Source organism: Corvus kubaryi, unplaced genomic scaffold, assembly GCF_017639235.1.
Source record: "Corvus kubaryi isolate FWS band 111438036 unplaced genomic scaffold, C.kubaryi_AGA036_p1.0 split3-73, whole genome shotgun sequence".
NCBI classification, from domain to species: domain Eukaryota; kingdom Metazoa; phylum Chordata; class Aves; order Passeriformes; family Corvidae; genus Corvus; species Corvus kubaryi.
This window is the reverse complement of record NW_024582091.1, coordinates 39,160,335-39,187,854: the sequence shown is the minus strand read 5'-3', so window position 1 is coordinate 39,187,854 and position 27,520 is coordinate 39,160,335. Positions and strand designations below refer to the sequence as shown.

The 27,520-nt window shown below is 37.8% G+C and overlaps 1 protein-coding gene across 5 annotated transcripts in view; it reads left to right on the top strand.

Moving 5' to 3' along the window:
* Positions 1 to 27,520, top strand: part of RGS17 (regulator of G protein signaling 17) — a 74,384-nt gene that overhangs the window by 42,946 nt on the left and 3,918 nt on the right. For 4 of the 5 annotated variants that reach the window (XM_042016438.1, XM_042016435.1, XM_042016437.1 and 1 more), the window contains 3 exons: positions 1,134 to 1,277; positions 22,714 to 22,803; positions 24,670 to 24,904. In XM_042016438.1, the coding sequence (XP_041872372.1) occupies positions 1,159 to 1,277; positions 22,714 to 22,803; positions 24,670 to 24,904 (444 nt within the window). In that variant the 5' untranslated portion in view covers positions 1,134 to 1,158. The remainder of the gene's footprint in view (positions 1 to 1,133; positions 1,278 to 22,713; positions 22,804 to 24,669; positions 24,905 to 27,520) is intronic. The other variant, XM_042016436.1, reaches the window with a different exon arrangement.

The following is a 27,520-nucleotide window of genomic DNA, read 5'->3' as shown; positions in this document are numbered from 1 at the left end:
GCTTGAGTGCATGTAGAAGAAGCAGCACATCTCTGGTTTGTGCATGGTGTACCCAGGTGGTAAATCAGAGTTTTCCTTTCCCCAGCACTCCTGGCTGTAGCAGGATGCCCTGGGAGTGTGGAACACAGTGCATGCTGCTCACACCAGGCCATCTCTACCTGCTTCTGTTTTAAACCAGGCTCCTCCCCACAGTAATCTGGTAATCTGTTAGTACTTTTTCTAAGGCAAAAGTACTAAATTTATTCTAATTTGTATGTTTGTACTAGCCATTACTGTGGGAAACTTACAGTTGTTGTACAAAGGTGTGAGCCATTAGAAGGATGCTGACATCTAAACCTTCCTAAGTAATGTAACTTAGCAATAAATGTTCAACTTCTTTTGAAAACTAGATAATGCATGGTAAACTACTTCCAGCTGCATATTTCAAGTCAATGGGAGGAAAAAAATCTTGGCCTAATAAAACCTAGGAAAAACTGTCAATGAGAAAAGATCTGTGACCAGAAAATAGTCTCAAAGGTGGAAAAGTATTTTATAAATTTTTTAAATACATATTTATTATTCATTTTATTTACTGAGAATAACTCTTAAGTAGCAAGCCTCTGAGTTATGACATCTAAAAATCTTGGCTCTTACCAGACAGCTGCCTGTCATATTCTATCTATTCCATTAATGTCGTTGGTCCAGCATAGACTAAAGAAGTCAAAAAGTGGAAAAGATCAGTTTCCAACTCATGTTTAAGGTGAATAACCATCCTGCTGTATTTTTAGTACAATGGAAAGAGCTGTGATAGTCTTGTGGTAAGGAGCAACCAAGTCTCTACCAAGTGCTACACAAGTTGTGTGGCTTGCTGTTAAAAACACTGATCGTAAACAGCCCTTTGAATCCTGCCAAAGCAGGAAGAATGCATGTGATTCAACGGCACAGGAGCGTAAATGTGTCACTGAAATGTGGTCTTCTGGAAACTGCTTTTAACACAAAGGAGCTATTTCTTGGCCAGCTCAGTTGATGGTCACGTGCTTTTGTTGCCATGAGCTGTGAGAACCAGTTGCATCAGACATTGCTGTAGAAATGTGAATGTAATTTATGATGGTCTGTAGTAATTCTGTACATCTCTTATGTCTGTGTTCTTATAGCCACTTGGGCACTGAAGTAGCTGAAATGAGAAAGAGGCAGCAGTCACAAAATGAAGGAACATCAGCTGTGTCTCAAGCACCTGGAAACCAAAGGCCCAACAACACATGTTGCTTTTGTTGGTGCTGTTGCTGCAGCTGTTCATGGTATGTCCTGTAGTATATTTGCTTCCATATCCACCACAGGTAAACAATGAGAATGGAAAGCACTGGGAACATGCAAACTTCTGGGAGAGGAGGCACAAGTTAACTTTTTACTTAAAAATTTGATTTAAAAATTCCCTGATTTGGTTGGACATCTTTTGTGTGAATATGTGGTGTCCTGTTATATTACTAGTATAAATTCTGTAATCTGAAAATACGAGCCTTAAATTCCACTTTATCTTTTAAATGGAGTGGCATAATTTTAGTGGCTGCTTGTCCCTTCCTCAACAGAGTTCACTTGTAAAGTCAAAGATTTAAAGTTAGTTTCAGAAATACCTTTAAATTCTCAGTGTCTTGAGATGCACCAGGTGTTTATTTCTTATTTTTATGAACACAGTATTGAAATATAAGGTAAATGACATGCAGTACTGTTCAGAGCCTGGCATCATATTAACTAGACAGTTCAGGTTTTTTGGAGTGACCATTCCTCTGTGTATCTGTGTTATTTTCACTTCAATCAGCCATCTGGCCCTAATCTAAAATCTGAGGCTATTTGCTTCAGTATATTTAAAAATACATACCAGCATGTAATGCACTACGTACCAAATGGGACAGGTTTTTTTCCAGGATACTGACACACCCTGGAGGCAGTAGTGGGGTGGACCTGCCTTGGCTGTTACTTCCAGTTTCACCTTTGGAGCAAGGATGAGCCAGAGCTCATGTGTTTATCATTAAAGTTTGCAGTATGTTCAATCCATATTGCAAAATAGGTGGAAGGTTATTAAATAGGAAATAAAGAGAGGGTGTTTTGTCACTTTTGTCTCTGCTCTGGGACAAGGGCACAATATCAACTATACTGTTACAGGCCAGAGATTCATTTATCTCGGTATCCTATTTCAGGAAGCGACCTTTATCAGATACCACAAGGAAAGGATAAAACAAGTAGACATGCACCTCCTCAACTTACCCAATGTAAAATACCTCACAACTACTGCCAATCTGCAACTTAGGTATTTCCTGGCCCAGAGTTCATTTCCATGTGGTTTATAGACCTTGTTGGAATTTTCTTTCCTTAATTTACCAAACCGTTTTCTGAAGTGACTTCCTGAACTCATCTAAACTTTTGGCATCCAGGGTTCCCTCTAGCAATAAATTCTACAATGGGCCTGTGCACTCCATGAAGTATTACTCCCTTTTATTTGTGTTAACCTTCTAGAAATTAATTTCATTTGATGCTTCCTTGTTCTTATGTGAAGATCAGTGACTAATTGTTCCCAGGATGGTCAAGATTTTACAGAGCTCTCTCATATCTCCCTTCAGCTGTTTTTTCTTCCACAGTTTTCTCTATTTTAATCTTTGTGAAACAGAAACAGCCCCAGACCATGATTTATCCTTATCTGTCCTATTTACTCACCTACCTTGTGTCTCTCTATGTACTCTTCCTATTCTACTATTTCCTGTCTGAGATGTGTGACTAAATCTACTTTAGACCAAGGTCAAGACATGGGTCCACCATGGTTTGTGTTTGCTCTTGAGTTTTGTTACTAATTTCTCTGCTTATTTTTTAACAACCCCAAAGATGATGTTTTCATGGAGTTACCCACCCTGAATACAACATCTCTTTCCTGAATGGAAATAAAGCCCATCATTGTGCATGTACAGCTAGGGTTGGCTTTTGCCTTGCATACTAGAATATGAATAGCCATAAAATATCCGTCTAATTTACCAAGCTTAAAGATAACTAATTTTATTTTTTAAGCATGCCGTAACTCAAGAAAATTTATTTGACGACCATACCCTATTTTGAAGCTCTTGTGACCCTTGGAAGCCTCCAGTCCTTGGAAGGCAATACCATTATATATGTAAACAGATTATGCATCTTAAATCTAAATTAGAGTAATTATTGTTTAAAACATAGGAAGTATCTTCAACTGCTCTAGTAATTTTTTTCTATCTTTCTGGGTTTTTCAGGGCTTGAGGTTGGGGTTTTTTTGGTTTTTTGTTTTGCAAAATAGGTTAGACTGAGCATGGAGAAATCCTGTTAGTTAGTTTTCAAGATTAAGTCAAATAAGTGATCAAAGGAATAGTTACATCACTCATGTTTGCTAAAATCAAGAAGACAGAAAAGGTGATGTATTAAGTATTTTCCAGCTGTATCTTCTATGATTCTGTAGTGGAAATTCCATTAGAGGAGAGATGGGACAAAACTTTGAAAAAAGCAGTATGAAATGTTTCAGAATCTCAATTAAAATGAAGTAACTGATTGTGGTGCCAAATGCGTTTTGTAAATCAGAACTCTCCAGGAGGAGTACAGATTACTGTTCTTGACTCAGTAGTCTACACTAAAAAATTACAAAAAAAAAAAATTTAAAAAGTAACTAACTTATTATTCTCTCACATGCAGGGGATTCTAGCTAATTAATTCTCTAGGGTAGTCCTCTGTAAGAGAAAATCCTAATCAGCAATTGTAACAGGTTCTCTGGACCTAATGTTATTACATGCTTTCCCTAGTTCCACAGGTCTTTATGTTTGAGTAACATGAATTTCTCAAGAGATACCTGTCTGGAAATGTTGCTGGATTCATTAATGGGAAAGGCAATGTTCTATCAAGATTAGAATTTTCTTCAGTTTTTCCACCTGTGTGTGACTGATGATAGCTCTTACATCACTAACCTCTTATTGCCTCAACTTCTTCACCATTCACAGAAATGGAGGGAGTATGTGCCGATTTTAGTAAAATATTTTCCTTTTTTCCTGTTCAAACAGTTAGTTCAATAGTTCATATATCCAAACAAATCATTAGAATTCTGAAAATACCTTTTTTGAATCATGTGATGCTTGTTTTCTTCTGTTCTACCCCATGTTAAAATCAGAATAGGCATTAAGTCTTCTGTTTGCACAACAGCATAGGCAAATATTCACACCTTTGTTTGGGGAAACAACAAACTTCTTGCCTAATAGAGACTTGTTAACAGCAAAAAATTAGATTGAAAAACTATGCAGTACATCTTGTTCCAAACCTTTTTTTTGTTTTTCTCTACTATGTCTTTCTTAAAGGTAACAACTCTTTAGAGGTTTTCTCTATTGTTATGGGATAATCCTTGTAGGTAACTCATCCCCAAGCAGATGCTTCTCACTCCTCACCAGCAGGATGGAGAAGAGAATCAGAAAAGTGAAAGCGACAAAACTCTTTCATTGAGATAAAGAGTTTAATTGATAAAGCAAAGCTGTGTGCACAAGTAAAACAAAACAAAAAATTCATTCACAGCTTCCCATCAGTTCAGCCATCTCCAGGAAAGCCAGGCTCCATCACATATTACAGTGACTTGGGGAAACAAACGCTGTAACACTCAAACTCCATCCTTCCTTTTTTTCTTCTGCAACTTTTATTGCTGATCACAATGTCATATGGTACAGAATATCCCTTTGGTGAGTTGTGGTCAGCTGTCCCAGCTGTGTCCCCTCACACTTCTTGTGCACCCCCATCCTGCACACTGCCAAGGCAATGTGAGAAACAGAAATCCTTGATGCTGTGCAGTGACTGCTCAGGAGCAGCTATAACATTAATGGGTTATCAACACTGTTTTGGTCAAAAATCCAAAACATAGCACCATAAGGATTCCTGTGAAGAAAATTAACTCCATCCCAGCCAGACTCAGTACATCTATTGGCACTGATAATTGTCAGGACAGTAAATTGCTCAGTTTACAGGGACAAAGCAAGACTTATTACCAAGCTTTGTTCAGATTGGAAAAGAATGGAGATAAACACGATTATTAAAATGGCTATTTTTATTTTAATATGTATGCTCACGATGTTGCCCAACTAGTTTAAGCTCTAAACTTGTTTCTGAGTACAAGTAGTGAAGGAAACAGTCTGCCTCAGTGGAAAAAATAAAGTGCTTCTGAAGTTCCCAACAGGAAAAGCTTGTCCCCTTACAGCAGAAGCAGATGATACATCCCTGTGAAGACCTTCTGTAGACCTTCCTCTCTTCACTGACCAGACATAGACCTTAGGCACTCATTTCAGGAACACTGCCTAATTAAAGCAGCTAACAGATAAGTACCAGTCACGTACCTACAGCTCTGTAACTGAATCACCCCATGTCTTAAGCTTTTGCAAAGCTCCATTCCAATAGAGGTCAGAAGAATGTGCTTCCTTACGAGGTGTAATTTCAATGACTTGGGTAGCCTGACTTGCAAAATTTGCAGCAAGTCTTCTAACATCACAGTCCATAATTTCCTCAATTACACTTTCTCCAGAGAGTTGTCCATTTAGTACTTAAAGCCATGACTTTATAGTTTTGTTCTCAGCTTGGCAAGGTAAGAGGAGTAAGCCTGCTATTTCACCTCCCCAACCTTATTTACCAATCCATTACTCCAGCTTCCTGAGCAGACATAAAACCAGTTGCTCTCTTGCAAACACTTGCAAATGGCCTTCTTCAAAAAAACTCTTCAGGCACTAGCACAGGGAGGTTGGCTTTTCTGCCAATTTTTTTTGCTTCCTCCATTGTCTCCCACCTAGAGCAGGAGTCATATCTTTTTATCCCCTCTTCCTTTCATAAGGCGCTCAGTGAATTTGAAAACTCTGATGCCCGATAATCTGTCTCCTTTTACTGTACACAGAAGGCTCAGAAGGCATCTGACATCTACCCTGCAAGAGACCTTAGCAGTATGGCAGTCTGGGGGACATGGAAAGGCTTCCAGGGGATAAGTGAAGATGATCGCTTAGCTTCACTTGTAGCTCAATTGAAGGGAGTGAGCTGAAAGGCCTTTACCTGAAAAGGTAACCATTGGAACTGCTGAAGACTTGTGGAAGAGAGTTTCCCACACACAAGAGATGCCAGGGAAGATAGTGTATTTGCCATCTTGGCAGTAAACAAGAGTTGCTCTTGGCAAGAAACCTCTCTCTTCAGTTCTTACAACGTGTCTATGACTGCTGTGAGTTGCTCTGAAACTTCTTCCTGATGACGTTGCTACACAAATATTTTTCTTTATTAAAGGGAACATTTTCCTTGCAAGAGTTTAGCAGTTAACTTGAGCTTACAAGTCACTTGTGCCATGAATATGAAATGGCAGAAACAGTTCTAAGAACAACTGTAAATTGCATTAATATTTGTTCTCTATGGGGTTCAGTGTTATCCTCCTCCTAACAAACAGTGTGCTCTAAATGAAAAAAAAGAACCCAACAAAAACCCCACTTTTTTTTTTTGCACTTCCCACCGCTCTAGTATTTTGAGAGGAATAACATTTTCCTGGCATATTCAATGTTATTTTGCTATCAAAAAGTAGTGTCAAGGCTTTGCATGAGTCAATACAAGATAATCTCTGGGGGCTACAGTCATGGCTACTTTATTTTATTTAACTATGGTAGAAAGTTTGAAGGACAGAGAAGCAAAGAACACAAAAACAATTTAATGCAATAAATTACAGCCACATGTTCATAAGTATGTCAAAAACAAAACCCATATCCCTCTTCCAGTGCCTGTCTGCAGCACAACTTTTAGACTAGGAGCAGACTAGAGGTGGGCTGGCACAAAAAAGTCACCCAGGCTCCAGGATTTTGTTAAAGCTTCTGGCAAGGAAAGAAAATCTTTATCATTGAAACAAAAGCACTGATATTGAAGAATATATTTTTGCTTTAGATTTTATTTTTAATTCTTCTTTTCCTCCCTGAACACATAGGACAACATGTCTGAAACAAATGTACTCAGTTGTCTGTGTTTACCTTTTCAGAACATCACACCTGTGAAAAAGCAAATATGGAAAAATGCATCAGGAGTTACTTTAATGCAGAATACAGAAGTGCAGGCAACTGTTCTCTATTTTACTGAAATAGCAGGTGATATTTTTAAAAATATTTAATGGGAAAAGATGTTCCAATCTGAGCCTTTTCATACTTTAAAATATCACAGAATATTACATTTTTACCACTTGCTGTTTCAGAGGTCAAAGATGAAAACATTCTGTCTCTTTCCTGGAGAATAATTTATTCTGAGGGAAAGTAGGCTTAACTAGCACAGGAGCTCATGCTTTGTGCAGCTATGGGACAGTATCATCTGATCATGAGAGTGTGATGTGCAGCACTGGTGCTTTCTTAAGAAAGTAGCATCAATTCTTTGATGGGTAGTATTTAAAGCTGGATAAAATCCATTATCTGACTTGTCACACAACCTACTGAACATGGTTTTCATGAAAATCAGTCTTAAATCACCTTGTCTTTAAATCCACATATCCTCAGTTCTGAGGCCATGAGAGAAAGCTGGCAAACATTCCTGTTGTTGCTGGAATGCACCATGGGGTGAGTGTGGACTGAGGATTTAAATACCTAGTCCTCAGAAAAGGACCTCTCAAGGTTTCCTGAGATACTTAAAATAAAAGAATTAAATTCTCAGCATTTGGAAAAATAAGCAGAAGACACACTAAAAATAAATTGCTTGTCAAGTATTTATTTTTTCTTACTTTTGTAAGTTAACAGTATTTACTAAATAATACACAAGTAAATGATTTCTTTTCCCTTTAAAGCAAAAGAAAAGGATGATCTCTAAACTGAAAAAAAAACAGAGCAGGGAAGCATGCCTTCCTAATAGGTATGAAATTTAATAAGCTCTTTCTCCTTCAGAGTTAAGATAGGGGAAGTGATTTTGCTGTAAATTTATGGAAGTTTAGGTCCTCAGGGCAGGCTGGGGACAGGTGGCTCTGTTCATGCTTGTTTACACAACTCTCCTAGGACAACACAGCCTGACTTGCCAACCTCTGGGCTTGTGCCCTTCTGTGACACTGGGCCAGATTGTCAGTGTTAGCCTAATAATTCCTGGAAGTCTGCTCTCTCCTTGAGCCAGACCACCCCTTTACCTCATATGTGATTCAATACACAGCTTATCCCAAAGCTCCAGAGCCGGCAAGTAAAGGCAGCTTTGGGATAAGCATCCCTATGAAGCAGATGTGAAATGCTACCTTTTCAAAAGAGCAGGGCACATTTCTTTGCCACAAGGCGTAAAGGTAGGGGAGCTCACAGATATGCTAACTTCTCCTGACTACAAGCCCATAAATTTTCCTGCTTCTTCTTCTAAAGAGTAAGATGTGAATGCAGGAAAACAAGATGTTACTGGAAAACCAAAAGGACTTTAGAAATAAAATTTACAGAAAACAAAATTTGAATGTAAAAAAACTAATGAAAGACTAAAGTTAACCTACTGAATCTCACGAGAACCTGCCTGGGTCACTGTGGAGCTCTCTTCTAAATTAATCAAGTATATCTCACCTCCCCTCATCAAAAAGCAACTAAGAAATCCCTTAATCCAAGCTCATGCACCACCTTTTGTCTTCTTCCTTTCTTCTTCTCAGCCTCCTGCCACTTACCTCCAAATTCCTGTGGGAGCACAAGCTCTTGCACAGCCTTGGAATAGGGGCAGGTACAGTGAGCCACCAGCTCCCAGAGCAGAAAGGGGTTTCCACAGGAAATTTGCCAAGTAGATTTGATGCAGGCTATTGCTTTGTGGGACATGGAATGCAAATTAAAATCATGTCCTTCTCTAGGAGAAGGCTGTGAGCTACACACTGCATTTATTTTGGCAAGTGGTGCAAAGGGGTAATCACTAAGGCGCTGCCGGTCAACCGTGAAATCATGGTGGAAGCACAGAGATACACAAGATGTTACACAGATGTTCAGCATATATAAATAAATCTAAATTAATTTCCAACCAAGAACTCTGGTTTGAAAAAACTTTTAACACTGTAAACTGAGTCCAAGTCCATGCAAACTGATAAATGTTTCTATTTTCAAACGTATGAGGTAAACTTTTTTCTCCCCATAAAAAAATAATAAAAATACAAGGCTAATGTGAAGAGTGGAGCAACAGCTTCTTATGCAGCTGCTCTGTTAACTTTCATCATAAGCTAGTGGCAGAATCCTCATTAACATCAAAATCAGACCTGGGCTCTCTGTGTCAAGCTTTCCTAGTATCAGGATTTTATTCTTAATAATTTAAACTTTGAAAGTTCATTTCATTTTGAGGAACAGATGGAGGCTCATGTGTTTACTGACATTTTTCCCCATCTGTGATAATGCAAGCAGGTTAGAGAATGAGTAGATTGTAAACATAATAGATTAGCAAATTTTAAATAAATGTTTCTGAAGATTCACAAATGAAATGCAGATTCCTTTGTGTGTAGTACTACTAAGATACAAACCTCTGATCAGTCTAACTGCAGAAAATAGTCCTATTTCAAGCAAGCATTTCTGTAAAGAAAATTACAGTAAAAAAAATTAGAACTACAATCCTTCTAAATTGAAGAATAAATACATGCTCAGAGGGGATTTGGGATTACACAAGGCTCATTCTAATTCAGTGCTGCAAAAGATACCAACAGTAGCTCCTTAGAAGGAGAGAGCAGACTAAATCTAGTTAACTTTAGAAAATGATCTTGATTCTGTCCTGGCACAGCACACAAGAGTGTATTCAGGGACAGCTGCTCTTGAGGAGACTAGAGGGAGAGAAAGCAGTGGCAGAATCACTTCCACTGCTGAAAAGCAGCTTGGTGTCTCCTCTGAGGCTGTTTAAGAGATGAATTGCTTCAGAGCATCAGCATCTTGGCTCTCCCTCACCCTTCATACCAATTTCCCACCTGCCTGCACCAAAATGCTATTCAGCTTGCTGTCTGTGGAACAGTGGCTGTAGGAAGATTCGTAATGTCATGACAGATTTTCTGTCACCAGAGCACAGCTTGACTGTTGCTGTGGAGAAAAGAAAAAAAAATAAGAAGTCATGAGTGCTGAGAATACCTGAGTGCAGCTTATGCTGTGATTTTCAGGTATTAGGATTTTGGAGCCTTCGAAATCTCCCCTAACATGGTTTGGGCTGGTTTTGGTTTTCTTATGACAAATTTGCAATTAGGTATTTACACAAATCTGCATTAACTCAGAAATCTGTTGAAAACCACATAAATGGAGAAGTACATGAAAAGTCACAATGGGTCTCAGATCAAAATATAAGCTGAAGTAAGGCATGTTGATAGATGGTGACATTTTAAAGGTGCCAAAGCTCCCTTGCAAACCCTCTGAACTTTATTCATTGTGGAATAATAAAAACGTTGATATTCAACATGCAAAAACTATAACAAAACACCCTTATCCAAATTAAGCACACAGGCAGTGTCTATACCAGCAAACTAAACAGGGCCAGGGTCTAACATGGGCTGCAGCTAGCATGTACAGTAAATTGTTGGCAAGTATTAACTCCCTGGCAGAGATTTGGCCACTGCCGAAGTGCAGTCTCAGTCAATGGCCTGTGGCAGGTGCAGAAACCCTGTTTTGGGTATGGGCTTTAGTGGACTGTAGCTATGTGGTGCCAGTCAACCTCCAGACACTCCCAGACCATTTTATCTGCAAGAATAAATGCAGCCTGTAGTTCCAAACCAAAAGAGAAAAAAATAGGCTACTAAAATCTGTCAGCAGCAGAATTTCCATCTCACATAGGTTTATTTTTTAACCATGTATAGTTCCAAATTGGTTTAAAATGTCAGTTAAAACAGGAATAAATGTCTAGCGCTTTAAAGAGAAAAAATGAGAATATTTCATGGAAATGAGTCTGGACCCCTAGTAAGTAGCACTTATTAGATGGAGATCCTCTCACTGGAAAAGTGGGTCAGACGTTCATTATGTGAGTCAGAAAGGCAAAGGAGATACGAGTCTTGTCTAGTCACCCTTAATAATTCCATAGCACATATATTTGTCTAGATGGCAGCTCTGGTTCTTCTGAAATACCTGGGTGAGGGCCTGATACTGGCAGATGCTGAGCACCCATTGTGGAGGAATGGGTAATTTCAGTTCTTGTTGACATCCATGCTGAAAGTGCTTCCCAGCTGAGGGCTTTTTCTAACAAAATTTGGAAACCAGCACCAACACAACAGATGTCTGTAATATACACAGACTGGCATGGAGGGTCTCAATCCTGTTTGTTTTCTGGAAGAATGTTAAGTGGGAGATTCCCCCATCTTACTTGACTGTGATGTGGATAAGCTTAAACTAGTTTAGTCCGGGCTAATTTCACAAAATATGGTGTCCATAAACATCCAAGTAGGAACTATGCTTTGAAATTTCCTAAAGCTCTCTTTAACTGGATTACTTTGCAACACCTTATGAAAAGAAAAATGTGAGTTTAGTGTGAATGTTTCCAGGCATTTCTTCCCATTTTGAAACTACATCTAAATCTGTGGAATCTATCTACATTACCAAAGTAATGACTGTATTCAAGCTCAATTCTTTACTGTTGCTCCTACTTTGATATCTGAAAACCAAGAATAATAAAGAAAAAGCCACAACAGAAACTGAGACTAGGCTCATTTATCAGAATTAATTGAGACCATTAGGCTTGCTTGCTAGTGATTTGGAGGGCTTTTATTCATCTAGCTACCCTTTCAAGGGATACAATTTCCATTTCTTTGAATAATACAGAACTGTCACTTTTAATTGTCTCAAATATATGAAGGAATTGTTTGCAAAACAGCTGTAGCCAGGAGTAAGGACACTGCAGATTGTCTAGTAATTAAATGTGTCCATCATACAAGATGGAATATGAATGGTAATATTATTCTGAAGGAAGGAATGAAGCTGACAGCCAGACTAGCGATCTGTTGGGTGACCTGAAAAGAGAAATACATCCTTGAGTTGAATGTTGCCTAAAGCAGAAGCCATCTCTAAAGTAATGGAAGAAAGCTAGAATAACTCCACTAGAAATCATTGGTAAGAAAACTTTGTCAAGTCTTGGGTTTCCTACCTGTACAGAAATTACATTCCACATATGAGAACAAAAATCTCAAAAACATATCCTAGAAAGGACTAAAAGTTTACAAAAGTTGTAATTACTCCTGTTGTGACTATCATTATGTAAAAGTAATATAATCTCTCTAAGGTAAAATCCAGCAGAAAGTATATTCGCTTACAGATTTTCAGAAGATCAGAAATATTGTGAGTAAAAAAGAGTATAGGAAAGTCAGATTGCTTTAAATCACTAGTTCTTTCCTCTCTTGCACAGTTACAAATTTTGCTCATGGCTAGTTTAAGTTTGAGGGAGATATTGTCCTTTATTTCAGAAGTTCAAGTACAGTGCACACTGGTAGTTTCCATCTGCCTTTGAGCTCCTGCTGAGCTGCAATATCTGGAGGTAGGTAGGTTAAATCAGTCACACAAGAGCAGAGGAAGAAAACAACACGTTCAGCAAGGCCGTCCATTAAAAGGGCCAGTCTTCTTTCACATAACATTTGACCTGCACTGACCTTGAGAACCAGTTCTCACCTTCACTCTGAAGTCATCCTGAAATGTAAATGTAATTGCATTTTTTTAAGTAGACCCCGAAAATATTCCTCAGTTGTAGTCTCTTTTTAAAGATGTTGTTCGTGGCACTATTGGCCACACCTGCAGCACTGTGTCCAGTTCTGGGCTCTTCACTGCAAGAGCCCTGTATATACTAGTGTCCAGCAGAGGGCCTCTAAAATGATTGAGGAGCTGGAGCACCTCGTGTGAGGAAAGGCTGAGAGACCTGACATGGCTCCACCTAGAGAAGAGAAGGCTCGGAAGGACCTTAGCAATATGTATAAATACCTGAACTGAGTGAACAAAGACGGTGGAGCCAGGGTGTTTTCGGTGGTGCCCAGTGAGAGGACACCAGAGGCAAGGAAAACAAGCTGCAACACAGGAGGTTCCCTCTCAGCATCAGGAAACACTGAACTCGGTGCGCTGAACTCAGTTTTAAGACTGAAACTCAGATCTTAAATGTTTGCAGAACATTTCTGGGGCTTTTGGGGACTATTTTAGGATAACGTCCCTTTTATCAAGGGTTTTCCAGGAGGTTAGTTTTTCCATTGACAATGTACTTCTGAATATTTTCTAAAAGACAAAAGAATCAATATAAAAATTACTTCAAAGATCACATTGCAAATATCAATCTATGATGTAAGATGTATTAACATGTGGATTTTTAATTCCACAAGGCTTTGCTTTCATATTTTTTCATGGGGTCCAAAAGGAAAATGTAGTTTGGACAAATTTGCCAATTTGTCTGCCAAACATATTCTAATTTCAACTTTGATGGAAAATACAGCAGGAAAATATAGCTTGTGGCTTTAGAAAGACACTGTTAATCTGACTGTCCTTTATGAAGAGAAAAGGTTACCAGATTTTAGATCTATTCCATTTTAAAACATTAAATATACAGGAAAGGGAAGAGAGTGAAACACTGCAGATTTGCTAAAACGTTTTAAGTACTTGCTTTACCGAGCACATCCCTCTATGACTTACTTTAATTTAGCACTCATATCTCAGTAAGGATGATCTACCTTGGAGGGGCTATGTGGGATGCAATTTAATAGCCTTATATAATGATCTTACATAAACTCCAAAATCTTGGCCAAGACTTCCCATTAACAAAGAGATGATTATACTCTTAAGCAGTAGATCATTTGGGTTCAATTCTGCTTCTACTCAAGCTGAGGAATAGCTTAATACTTAATACTTAATACTATCAGGACAGAGCTAAACGTCTTAACTGACTAGACCTTGATAGCCTGAGGTGTTCCAGATGTCTTAAACTGTGATTTCCACCAATCTCCTTTTTCTTTTATGGTTTGTAGTTGAATCTGTATTGATTTTTGACCAATTAGGCTGAATGCTGCACAATATTAAGAAAACACAGCAACAGAAAACCAGTAAGAAATTGAACCCACTCTCCCCCACATTCAAAGATACAATCACAAATGAACTGAGAAGTTTCTTATTTCTCATGGGAAAGTTCACAACTCTCAACATAGATGATCTGGCCTTATCATAAGCCTTTGAACAAAAGATCTCACAGAACTTAGTCCAGGTTTTCACAAGGAAGAAAAATAGGACCCTATTCATTTGTAGTATTTTAAAGTGTACTTCCTTCTGAAATCTTAAATATCTCACAGGGCTGAAAGCTATCCCTTCACACAGAAGAGTTGAAATAGCACTGCAAGAGCTAAAGCACTAAAGAACAAACACAGGAGAATGGGCAGTGATTCTTTCAGTCACCCTGGATTGCTGCTACATCACTGCTGTCAGAAGTAAGACAGTGAATGGGCCAAGATACCCATCTGTAGGCACGAGGGGTTTTGACTACATCTCTACTCCTGTGTCCACACACTCCACAGCCATACCATCAATGCTACCCTTCTAGAAATCTCAAGACTGTTTTAGGGAAGCAAGGATATTTCAAATACAAAAGAAAAATGCAGGTTTTGCTGTGCTTTGGGATTTTACTGCTGTAAGGCATTGTTCTTCACTGCACAGCTCTTAGTATAAACATGATTCTGGGTGAAAAATGGAGATGTTTGCAGGACTCTGAGAGATGAGGCTCTAGTAAATACTCCGTGTATCATGAAGTTAAGAGTTATAGCTGCTGGATTTCCTGATGAGCTGTTTTCTTAACAGAAAATCTCTTTTCTTGTTATCAGAAAGCCTACTGGAAATCTGCTATGACAGAATGTAATTTTTCTAAAGAGCTTCTTAAATTTAAGCATAATATTTCATTTAGATTTGTTCTTTTATTACATTAACTAGAATTACTCACAGAAGAGTAGTTAGAATTATGGTAACTAACAATTAATAAAACCAAGACAACTGATTATTTAATTTTAAATTGTAACAATAATTATTTTTAAAACAATCAAAAGCAATTATGAAATGTCATTAAACTTTTCCACAAACACTATTTTGTTAGAAATCCAATTCAGAAGTAAACTAATTTTAACTGTCAAATCTGTGCAAAACACAAACTCAATTCCAGTCAGCTGCATTCTCCATAAAACCCTGGTGGAATGGCCTGTGAAACAGCTTCTGCATCCATCCTGGTTAGCAAAAATCAGACCTGAAAATTTACACCTTAGCTCCTGCTTGGCCCACAGGATTTATGGTGTGCAGAAATGTGTGCATGGGAGCCAGAAGTTTGCCTGCATTTAATATTACCGGATCCTGAGTAGAGGATCCTAAGCTTTTTTGTTGAAAGCACATTCACAGCACATAGAAGTGCCCAACAATCTGTTACAGACTGTTTCTCAGCTGTATGCTCTTCAAACAGATTAAAAAAGGGGACAAATATGAACTACAACACTACACACACTACAACAAAACAAACTGAATCAAGGGGGAAAATAGAACCAGGAAAAATTGGAAAGAAAAAAATTGTATGTTTCCTAGTCATTGGAAGAGACAAAGCATTGGAAGAGAAAAATCACTTATTTCACTTTATCTTACTTTTTGTGACCTATGAGAAAAAAAAACCAGGCCGGTTTTTACTGCAGCTTTTATAGTTACAAGCAAAAACAATGAGACCACACTGTCAGCTGAACAAAGAGCTGGGAGGTTTGTGACTCTGCATTCTATCCCTCACCTGATGCTTTTTAATATCGGAAGAGTTTTTGCTACAAAATCTCCAGGATGGTTAACTTGCAAATAGTTGCATTCTTAAAAAAAAAAGTTTGGAGTTTTTAGTTACATGAGGTAAGACTCACAGAATCAGATGTCAATTTTATAAATTCAATTTGCAAACATATTTTTTTTTCCACTCTAAAACAGCTGAGTCCAAGCTGGAGTCTATGCTTGTTTGTTTTTTTCTTTTAAAAACAATTTGGATTATACATGCCTCTTGCACCATCTTATCACCTAAGGCAAATATAACTCTGGCACTCAGAAAAGTTAGCACCACAGGTACCTGGACTTTTTGAAAGGAGTTTATAGTTTCAGTGGACACTGCCAAGTAGGCTGATTATAGCCTTATGGTAATTGTTGGCTTTCCCCCAACAGACTGCTTTCCTATGTCAGTCTGCTAAACACAATCTCATAATTTAGTTTTAAGCACAAGACAATTTTTTACTCAGAGTAGGATGTAGCTATTTTTCATTAAATTTCTAACTTGTTTTCAATATAAAATTTCACATCCTACATTTCTTTACTGAATTCAGTGAAGAGCTGTAAATCATTATCTTGTTCAAGAACTAGGATTGACACTAATGACAAAAAAAACCTCAAATTTTTTTGATCTGTTTCTTATTTGTAAAAAAATTGTTATGTTCTTCTGACTGAATTAAGACCAGATTCTGATCAGTTTAAGCAAATGATTCCATAGGCTTTTGACCACCATTCCCCTTCAAAGTCTCTCACAGACTACCAAGGCAGACATGGGAATAACAAGTTTACTACACATCACTTATGTTTGCCTTGCAGACCTCCACGCATCCATGCAAGCCTCCACTGTAGAATTCATTTATTACCACAGATTTGGCTGACATTTTGGAAATACTGTTATTATTAGAAGAGTTTTAGAGTTTTAGTCTGTCTTGCTATTCTTACAAGGACATAAACTCAGAGGTCAGGTAAGAGATGGATTCCCTTTCTCTCTAATACAGCCAGGGGCCTGAAGGATATATTGCAAGTTTATCTGAGCCTATGAAAGTGTCTAGTACAAGGCATCACCTCTTCATAAAAATAATTATTGTAGGTCTAGTTCTTCTCAGAATAGCCATTCTGGATATTATTCACTTACTGTAACAAAGTGAATTCTTTTCCTAACTTTAATAGAAGCAAGTTTTTTGCCCTTTACTCAGCTTACAAAAAACAAGTTATCCTTGGATAATATTGTTCATGTAACATTTCATTCTCATTGATGCCTATTTTTGTGACATTAAAAGGGAGATAGAAGACAGTGATTTGAGATTAATCTAGCTGTATTATTCTTTATGAATGGATCACAATAATATTGCAGTTATTTTTCATTATTATTGATTTGCACAGTGTAGCAAAATCATCATTTGCCTCTGTGCATAAACAAACACAGTCTTGACTAGTATCCAATGACATCAAGGTTAAATATTCTAGCTGCCACGAAAAAATGAGGTGATAAATTGATTTTGAGTCATAAGTTAAATCAGGTTTCATAAAAGAAATTGATGAATCCCAGTAGAGTTGTCTTTTCCATTATAATACAGCATGTGGGATATAGGGACCACATCTATCTCTGACATCTAACAGAGCATGCCTCGGCATTTAGGAGTGAGCTTCTGAATAGAACTGTGCAAACAATTGATTTTTCAGTCACTGACTGTTGAACCACAGTATTGAAGACAGTCTGATCAGATTGAACTACAATCAAAAATGAAAAAGATTCTATCATGCAGTTTTTTGCATCTGAATTAAAACCAGAAAAAATATATTTGTATTCATATAACATGTTTTAAGCCAGACACTTGTAATAAAAGCAAAGGTATCAGAGAGCATGGAGATCATTAGGAGCACACCCATTTTGAATGGAAGGGTGAAGGTATGTACCCAGCTGCCGAAAGATTGAGACAAAGAGGGGCACCAACACTAGGAGTTTTGAAAACCACCTTCCCCTCATTTCAGAAGAATGCACTAAACATGTGTTCTTGTTTGCATGTGCAGTAATTTGTTTGTTTAAAGGCTTCTCCTCTTCCAAACAGAAAAGAAAAGATATTTCCTATCTGAATCTATTTGGTAAATTCAACTTGTGTTTTTCAAGAGTTTTGGGGAATGGTCATTTTACATCATCTACCACTGTAATTTTAAAATCAAAATTCAGTCTTGATCTCTTGAGGTCTTCTGTGGGAAGAGAGATGTGGTGGGTTTTTTAAGAAAGTTAAAAATATTATGCCTCTTGATCTGATGATAATAAAAATTTCTAGGAGTAGGATAGGGAGAAGTGCAGTGCCAGTGAGATACATTCCTTCAATCAAAGGGTTGATCAGTGAAGGAAACCTTCAGAACATCTGTTATCCAGAAAATCTTATCTGAATATTGATTTTCATCTGAAAACAAAATTCTGCTTTTAGATTATGTATGAACAGTTGACTTAATGTGACCTTTGGCCTAGAATAAGGAAGATTTTTCTGTTACTGTTGTGGCTTGAGGGTTCATGGTCCTACTGTGTAACATAAACTGGTCCAGCCTAAAATGCAGTCACTGCCCAACAGAGACTACAAACTTCATCTACAAAGTAGAAACTGAGCACAGATCTCCTGAATGGCCAACCCAATAGCCTACCAAACTAGTTCACAGTGTCCCAGTTTGATTTCTGCTCCTTATCTGCATGTCAGCACAAAAAACACCACTAAGGCAAGAGGTTTTAATAGTCACATTCTCTTCAGTGCCAGACATAATTGCAAAATACTGTGATGATATACTGCATATGATGCACATAACAGAGAAAATACCTAAGTGAGTAATAGCTGGTATCAGCCATGCATGGGCAGAACATTAATCCTGGCACCAGTCACAATGCTTTCTTGACATAGTGATAACAGTAATTTCAATGATTCACCAGATTTAGGCTACTCGTCCATGAGAACCTGACTCTTGGGAAGCAATTAAATACCATTTGTTCACAGAGAATGAAAGATCAGGTCCAAGCTCTAAATTACCTTCAGTTTTTTAATGGCAGTAGAAGGTAAGTGCATCAGTAGGGATTCAACTTACAAAAAGGCTAAAACCATCAGCTGGAAACACCTGGAGGAAGAGTCAGTGAGATATTTGCTCGACTCTCTTGATGATTCTATCCAATTAGCTTGGCTTTATCTTCTCATGCAACAGGATGCTTCAATACTGATTTAGCTAAGTAATTACTCAAAAGAACAATTACTTAATTGCTGAACTTGAATATTAACAGCCATATAATAGCAGCTAAATAAATAAAGATTGGTTTTCTAAATCCCAGCAGTTCCCCCAAAAACACATCAGCTAGGAACCTGGACCAGCTTAATCTTATTTGTGGTCATTTTTTCAGTACGTATGCTTCTTCAAGTAGTCCCTGATCATTAATTTTTTACTTATAAAGTGTGTGAAGTTGCAAAATAGAAATGCATTCACTCCAAGCAGAAATTACTCATAATAATACCGTTGCAGTAGTTCAAGAAACTTATTGGTTTTGTAGCACTCAGGAACCCAAGATATATTTTAAAAGTGCATCAAGCTCAGGCCACTGAAGTATTTTTACTGTACTCTCCAGAGCAATAAAATCAGCATATAAGTGGGCAGAACAAATCTTCCATATAAACAGAAAACAAACTCATGCTTGTGTTTTCCATTTAAACTCACCTTTAGACATCCCAAACTCTCCCGTTTTAAGGCATTAGTAGTTTTGTTGTGCTTTTATCATGGCTAATTTGCATCTCCAAATTTCAAGGATATCTGCTGGGTGTATTCCAACTAATAAATAATAATAGCACCAAAGATGTTAGTTTGTATCAGATGTCTCTCCTAGTACACCTCCCTTTCATTTAACTACTTTTTGATAAGGTGTATCAGCAATTTCCTCTTCTTAAAGCCTTAACTAAAATAATTTTGTTAATCTTTAGCCTGTTGCTTTTAGTCTGTTTAGTATTACACTATAAGCATAATCCTTCTGACACAATCTGATAGCTTCAATGATGGATTAATGTATCAAGGACATCAGCTCCAGGTATGCAGAACACCTTTGCTTCTGTGGACTGCTTGAATTCCACAGAGAAACGTGAACAGATAGGATGTTTCCAGCTGAAGACAGCAACATAGGAAAGAGCAGTGCAGTGTTGTCATTTCAAGTTAAAAGGAAGCAATCTGTTATTGTGATCAGTTACTTAAAGGCTGCTTTCAAGCTAGCTTTGCAGTCACAAATGCTTAAATATTTAATTATTTCTCTAAGAGATCATGAAGCAGTTCCTTGAGTGAAAACAGAACATGCCTGAATTGAATGTACTTCAGTATAAGAATGATAGTTTCATTCACAGGAAAAAACATATCAAAAGTAACATATTTGATGGAACTCTAGCCTTGATGGATGAAGATAAACAGAAGTTGAAATGTAGTGCTAGTTTTGTCACAGGAAACATAATGCAGAATTTAGGCCAAGATGCATTACAAATGTAGCACAGTTTTAAATGCAATACTCAAACGTGTTCCAACCCAGTATGACACTTCTTTGAAGAGTTCTCTATTTTGCAGCGCTGACTAACTTCAGCCATTAAAGTCCAGTTATGAATGGTGAGATGAAGGAATCAGGGCCAAGTGTGTACCTTGCATTGTCACTATGGTATAGATACCAGAAAACTGGTATACTATGTTCCAGGCCCACAATCTGAACTCTTTATTGAGGTTTTTAAGAAAATCAAAGTGCATACTGTCTATCAGTTATTCCTTTGATAAAAAAACATTGCAATGAAGTCAACATGGCCTTCTTGTTCCTATTCCTATTTCTCTTATTCACCACTCACTACTTCACTATTCATTGTTTCCCCTTCATCAACCCATGATGGTTTTCCCAAGTCTAGCAGAGATTTTGCATAAGCAAAATAAACAGTATTTGATCCCAGATAACAGATTAAATTAGTAGTGTATACTGACTGCTCTCAAATGAGTCACGTTCTACTTCCAGTAAGACTCTGCATCCAAACCTTGAATGTCTAGTGCTTGACAAGTAAATTATTTCAGTACAGCTTAGTTGTTGCTCATGTGATGAAGGAAGGAAAACAGGCAGCTTCATTCTCTTTTAGACAGACTCAAATGAACACCCTATTGCATTTGCAACCTACACGGGCTGTTTCCTCCTTCCATGGTGTTATTCTTCCATGGAACCAAAGGACACTCTGTTCTCTGCACCCAGCAGAGAAGACAAATGCTGCTCTACCTATGGACTGCAAAGGAGGGAAGGAGGGAGGGAGGGAGAGAGAGCTTTGTGCCTTCCCTGCTTCTCCCTCACTCCAACTTTGTGCTCTGTCCAGATGCAAGGTGACCCTAAGCAGTTACATGTGTGGACTTAAAGATTACAAGACAGAAAGAAAGTGGATGGTCCCTTTTTTTTTCTCCTCCTGTATATGGAACTCCTTTCTGTCTTTCCTGGGTGCTCCCTCTGTAGACTGATGAACAACAGGTCAGAGGAGACAGAAAGGCTTTTTACCTGCCAACCCCAGAGTTCAGGATGTGTTGTTTCTCCTGCAGCAGTTGATGACACCCTAACAACCTTAGCAGCACTGGAGCTGCATTCCTACGCTGTAACAGGGGAAGCAGGACCAAGGGCCTGAACTAAGGTCTTGGCAGGTAAGTGAAGGAGCAACCAGTATCAAAGAGCTTCATTTGCAAGTGTACGTCTTTGTAATGTTTAAGTCTTAATATGTGCTCTGCTTTACCTGGGAGCTTAAACTTCCAGTTTTTAGAAGAGTATTTGAGAATACCTATTAGCTCTGCCAAATGCTTTAAAAAATGTTGAAGAAACTCATAAATGCAGAGAACCTATAAAGAAAGATTATTTGTGCTAAAGATGTCTCAGAGCTGGGATTTCTTCTTAGAGCTGAGCAGAAGTTTTTCAGATTAGTGGGGGAGGGAGAAGCTTTATGCTACAAACATATGTTTTTTAGCAAGACTTAGGGTGACTGAGAGCATCATTGTATGGTGAATATTTAATATTCAAAATATGAGCTCGAGATTGGAAAGGGGATTTTTTGCTTGGTTGCTTGTTTTCTCTCAACTGTACACATTTCCTGATGAAAGGAAATTTCCATCTCCTTACTACATTCCACTTCTTAAGCTTAATTATCAGAACCAGGGTTTCCATATGAATATCTATGTCACTCAAAACATACTTTATTTCAGTAGTTACCAGGAATTGTGGGCTTGCTGGCAATACCATGTTCCAGAACATTCACAGAGAACACACACAGAAGAAGTCTTCACCACTACAGCAAATCTGATTTAAAAGATATTTGCAGAAAAATAAGTGATTCTAGTTAGCAGCTCAAAAAAGAAAAAAAAATTAAAAACATCCTTGCATAAAGGAAGTCTTTCTTTCCCATGCTTGTGATAATATGAGGGTAATGGATGCCTTTCTGCTCAGAGGCCAGTATGTTTTATTTTTTGGAATGGAAAACAAGTTTAGGTCAGAAGAGGAAATCATAAGGAGCTGCCACATGCTAAGTTCTGTATCTGAGCCATCTACTGACTGCCACTGTATCTCGGAGAGAGAAAAGGGAAGATTCATAAAGACGGAAAAACTATCCAGAACTGGTGGGGCATCAAAGCCCCATCAATGTCCAGTTCAGAAATTCATATCCCCCCTACTCATACTGTTGCTAGCATTCTCAGTTAACTAAGTGAAATCACTCCAAAAGTCACCTCTAAGTATTTGCCCATATTTCAGTGGATAAACTGTGAGCTTCTAAAAAACTGTGTGGTAATAGCATGTGGTAATAGCAACTGTAAATTAATATTCATCAGAGTTCAGGGGAAAAGTAATTGTAAAAATTTTTCTCCAAAATTTTAGAGGCAAGAGTGAAAAACGATACCCTATATAGGTCTATGTCTTTTAAAAGTTTGTGTTACTATAGTCATTGTTTTAAATTAACTTTCTCTAGACAAAATAAAGTGTTGTACTACATTGCAGCCTCACTGTTAGGAATGAAGAGAGAGGAGACAATGCAGGAAGGCCAACACATACGACCAAACTGGAGAGTATCCAAGTCATAGAAGAATGGTAAGTTGGTCAAACTGTTGTGTAGTAAGTATTTTGTCTTTAACTAATATCAAGAATTGTCTTGCGTTTAATTCTTTGGGAATGTCCTCTTAATTGCTTTTCCTCCAAAAAATTCTATATGAAAGGAAGCAAAGTCTGTCCTGACAATGAAATGACAGCAGAGACATTCATAAGTCAAGCTTATTTACAGTTTCTTATTTGTGGGGAAGAACCACTGGGAGGAATGGAAGGTTCATGGGTGGTTCCATATGTGAGTCTCTATAAGAAGCCTCTGCCACCTGTGAGAGCATTTTTTCCTGTCTATCCAGACAAGAAGAAAAACTAATTGTCACAAGTGTACTTCATGACCAGATTTTTAATATGGGCGCTTTCATAAAACAGCTTGAACTATGGTTTCACTGGAATTAACCAAAAAACATATACCTTGCAAACTGGGTTAAACACACTTGAAAGTCTGAGCTTCTACTTCTGTCTAAAGCTTGGGCCCATCTTTATTGTGTGGGGAAAAATGGTAATCTATCAGGGGCCCTGAGTTCTCTAATCCCATAAAAAGGAAATTAAAACTTTAAAGGACATATATGATGCCAAAAACAACCCAAACAACTCATTTCCTTTATTGCTAATCATGGTCTTTTATGAGAAGACAATATGATAATTTTCTACAAAATACTATAGTGAAGAGAGCTTCCCAACAGACAATAAGGAAGCCCAGGTTGTTTGTCAGCCCCATCCACCTCAGCAGGTTCTTTGCACTCTCCTCAGCAGACAATGCAAAGTCCTGAGAGGACTGTTCACCTTAAAATCTGTGTTTAATCTTTTTTATTCAGTTTACCATTACTTTGCAAGATAGTTTAAAGATTAAAAACTTTGTGATTTATCGCAAATAGCTTCCCATGATCCAGTCTGCCTTGCATGCAGAGTAGGAGTTGATAAATTGACTTGAACAGAAATTATGTAGACAAATGTCACTTATTGTGCATCACGGTTATACAGAAGCTGTTGACAACAGCTAGTAAAGCTCTTGTGTTAGATCAAGAAGGAGAGGGTGAGTGCTCAAAATTAAGTTTGAAACTATGTTTAACTGTTAAGTAACCTGGAGAATTACTTTCTTAAGCTATTCATTGGTACATTAGTGGATAAGGGAGGCAAGTAAGTCCGATCAGTTACCCAGTGCATCTACTGGTAAAAGCCACAAATATTTTCCTTCAGGAAATGGGAATAAGGACTTTTCCCCATTTCTTCTCTTTCCAGTTTTGCCAGCAAAATCCATCACATCTCATGCCAAAAGATCATCATTCAGGTCAATAGCGTGAAACAGAAGGAAGCTTAGCAACCCTTAGGTGCAAGCACAGAGAAATATGCTAATTTAAAATCTCTCTGAATCACTACTTTGTTGGGCATCATTAGTATGCTTTTGGCTGCCAAGAGCCTTTTGTTTATCTTGTTCTTCCTAAACCAAATCATGTACTGTCACCATCAGAGGCAGGCAGGGACATCAGGTGTCATCTAAACTCCTCATGAAATAGAGTCTATTTCCAGTTTCTTGGAATCTCCTTTAACTGCAGAGGCAGGAATTTATTGCTGTTGTGGGGTTTTGTCTTTGAGCAACATGGCTAAGAACACTACCAGAAAACTCGTAGAAAGTCAAGTGCATGTCTCGTAACATTAAACACGTTTAGTGGGCTATTGGGATAATGGATGCACAAGTGAAGAGCAAATGAAATTCCCCTGTCACTGCTGAAGCCTTGTTGCTTCCAGTTTTCACTTTAGACTAAAGTGCAGTTGAAAGGAGAATTTTTGGATGAATGTATGAAAACACTGTTACAAAAATAGTAGCATATTTGTAATGATATTTGCTTTTTGCAGCCAAAACCCTACTGCAGATGAAATTTTGTCTTGGGCTCAGAATTTTGACAAGATGATGAAAACACCAGCTGGGAGGAACCTTTTCAGAGAGTTTCTTAGAACGGAGTATAGTGAGGAGAACCTGCTTTTCTGGCTTGCATGTGAAGATCTGAAGAAGGAACAGAACAAGAAAGTTATTGAAGAAAAAGCAAGACTTATATATGAAGATTACATTTCTATACTATCACCAAAAGAGGTAAAGCTGTAAATGTTACATTTGCATTTTCTGTTATCCCAGAGCAGAGACGTTATATCCTGGACTGCGAGGTGAGGGTCTAAAAGTCTGTCATATAAAAGTCTTAGTGTGAACAATAAATCAGGAAAGGAAGGGACAGAAACAGTAGAGATGCAGGCACTGGGCCATTTAGCATTACCAGCTGCAACACATCCAAGTTTTCTATAAGGCTCAAAAACTCCAGTAAGAGAAGGCTGAGAAACAGGTTTGCTTCTTTAGTAATGCTACATGTCTGACAGAGAGAGGAAGTAAGTAATGCAAATGGATTTCTGGAGAAAAAGCACGAAAATTAAGGAATTTAAATCAGAATCATTATAGATTTATCTGCTGCTACAGCTGTCTGGGAGAAAATCCAAATTTCCTCTGGTTATTCCTATGTGAGAGTCCAAGAATGAAAATGACATATTTTATCTAATGAAACATATAATATCTAGGAAATTATATAAGATTTTCTTCAACCCTTTAACTGAAATAGACAAATTTTGAAATTATCTTTGCCTGTAGTAAAGAAAAAGCAAAGCTACCAAACCGTGTTTTGTAATACAGAGAGATATATAAATATATAAGCACTATAGAAGAGTTTTTCTTAGGCCACATCATGTACCTTTATCTTCTTCGCCTTGTCTCTGTGCATTGCATTTGAATTCCTACTCAATGGCATAATTTATGCTCACTGTGGACCTTGATTCCTACATTTTACTTCTTCACTGCGTTCAGTAATAATTTGCAACTTAATCCATATGAATGAAGCCAAGTGATTTATAACTCCATTATCTTCACTTGTGCCATAGTGTCTACTTTTGCTTTGGGGTGAAATACAATTGCCAGTACAGCAAGCTAATAATAAATTTTTCTTCTAATACCATATTTTTACCAGATAGGTATGTGATGAATGCTCAATTGTCTTTTTAAGCTAAGACCAATGAGCATTTAAAATGCAGACACTAACTAAGCATTGTTTGACTTAGAGTTTAACAAAGCTACTCGCAAACTTGGTGCACTGGATGCATACAGATCTCATCAATCCAGTTGCTCCTGCCCATACTGGAAATCTTAGGAGGCAAACAAGAACTGTTTGCAATGCATTAGAACAGCATGGGAACTGAAAAATTCTTGTTCATCCAGGCATCCCATTCCAGATGTTACCTTTTGGCATAAGAGCTGAAATATTTAGCATGACTCATTCAGTGAAGAAGTTATTGAGGCAGAAGGTCTTAGTGTTCTAAACAGATACTTTGTATTCATCTGTTTAGTAAGAAAATACCTTTAGTAATCCCAACTAGTTTTGCCATCTGGCTTTAGTGAGTCACTGAAAAAATACAATGCAAATTAACAGTTCCATAATTAATTTTGTTTTTTGCATTCTCTAAGTGCAATTAACTTTTATTATGCTCAGTGGCTCAAAACCCCACTATCCTGCCAAATTTGAGGGTTTTTTTATCCCAGCTATTATGTTTGATATTGAAGAACCAATTAGATGCACAAACTGGTTTTGTTGATATAAATGTGTGTGCCTGTATGTCAGGGGGAGAAATGCTTAAATCTTAGTGAGTCTTTTCTGTTCTGCAGAAATGCAATGGCCTGGGCTTGAAAGCTATTCAAACACATTATGAAGACACATGGTTGCAATACTGCCACTCAAAGCTACCATACCACTGTAGTCCTGCCCACACTCACTGGCTGAGCAGCCCCAATGGTCTCTCATAGTTGTGTCTTGTATCTGATAACCAAGTGACAGCAAATATTGGAGGAGAATGAGCTTGTCTGCTCTGTCAGTAGCATACTCCAATATGCCAACAAACCAACAATGCCAGATCCTACAGCGGGTACTGAAGATAGAATGAAAATGTATATTTAATTCTCAATGCTGTACCACATCACACCAGTGTATTTCAGAGTGCTTCACCATATATGAAAGCACAGGCTCACACATCCTAAGATATTCTGCGTTTCCATCTTGGTTACCATCCTTCATGTGTCAAGGTATCTTACATGAGCTTTCCAGGGTTGAAGTCAATCCTTCAGAAAGTATGAATATCTTCCTGTGGTTGCAGAGCAGTAGAGTCAGATTGCAACTTGGTATAAATCACAGTATCTTAACTGATCTCTGCTTGGCATTTCTCTGCTCAGGAGTTTAGCCCTTTTCCTCTTAGCTGAGTAAATCCTCGCTGGCCCCAGTGGGCTTTGCTGCTACTGCCATTTCATTTAATCCAGAACGCATTAATTTACTAGGTTTTAGAGCATTTTATGGATAAACTGTACATTCACTCAAATTTCTAAAGGATATTCTAAAATCATCTGTGCATTCATCCCAAGCATAATATGTCCTTTTCTGCCTAGGCACAGGAGTTCATCACAAATGGTAAGTAAATGAGAAGCTAAAACTGAAACTTGCTATCAACTTCAATATGGATATATGATCTCCTGAAAGTATAAATTACCAGATGTTAAAGAATCCTGAAAAGAAGAACAAATCTGAAATAATTAATATTAATGGGGAGATTAACACTATAAAAATGATAAAAATGCCTGGGTAATTTATAAAGAACAAGCGTAGTGCCTGAAAAAAAAACCAGA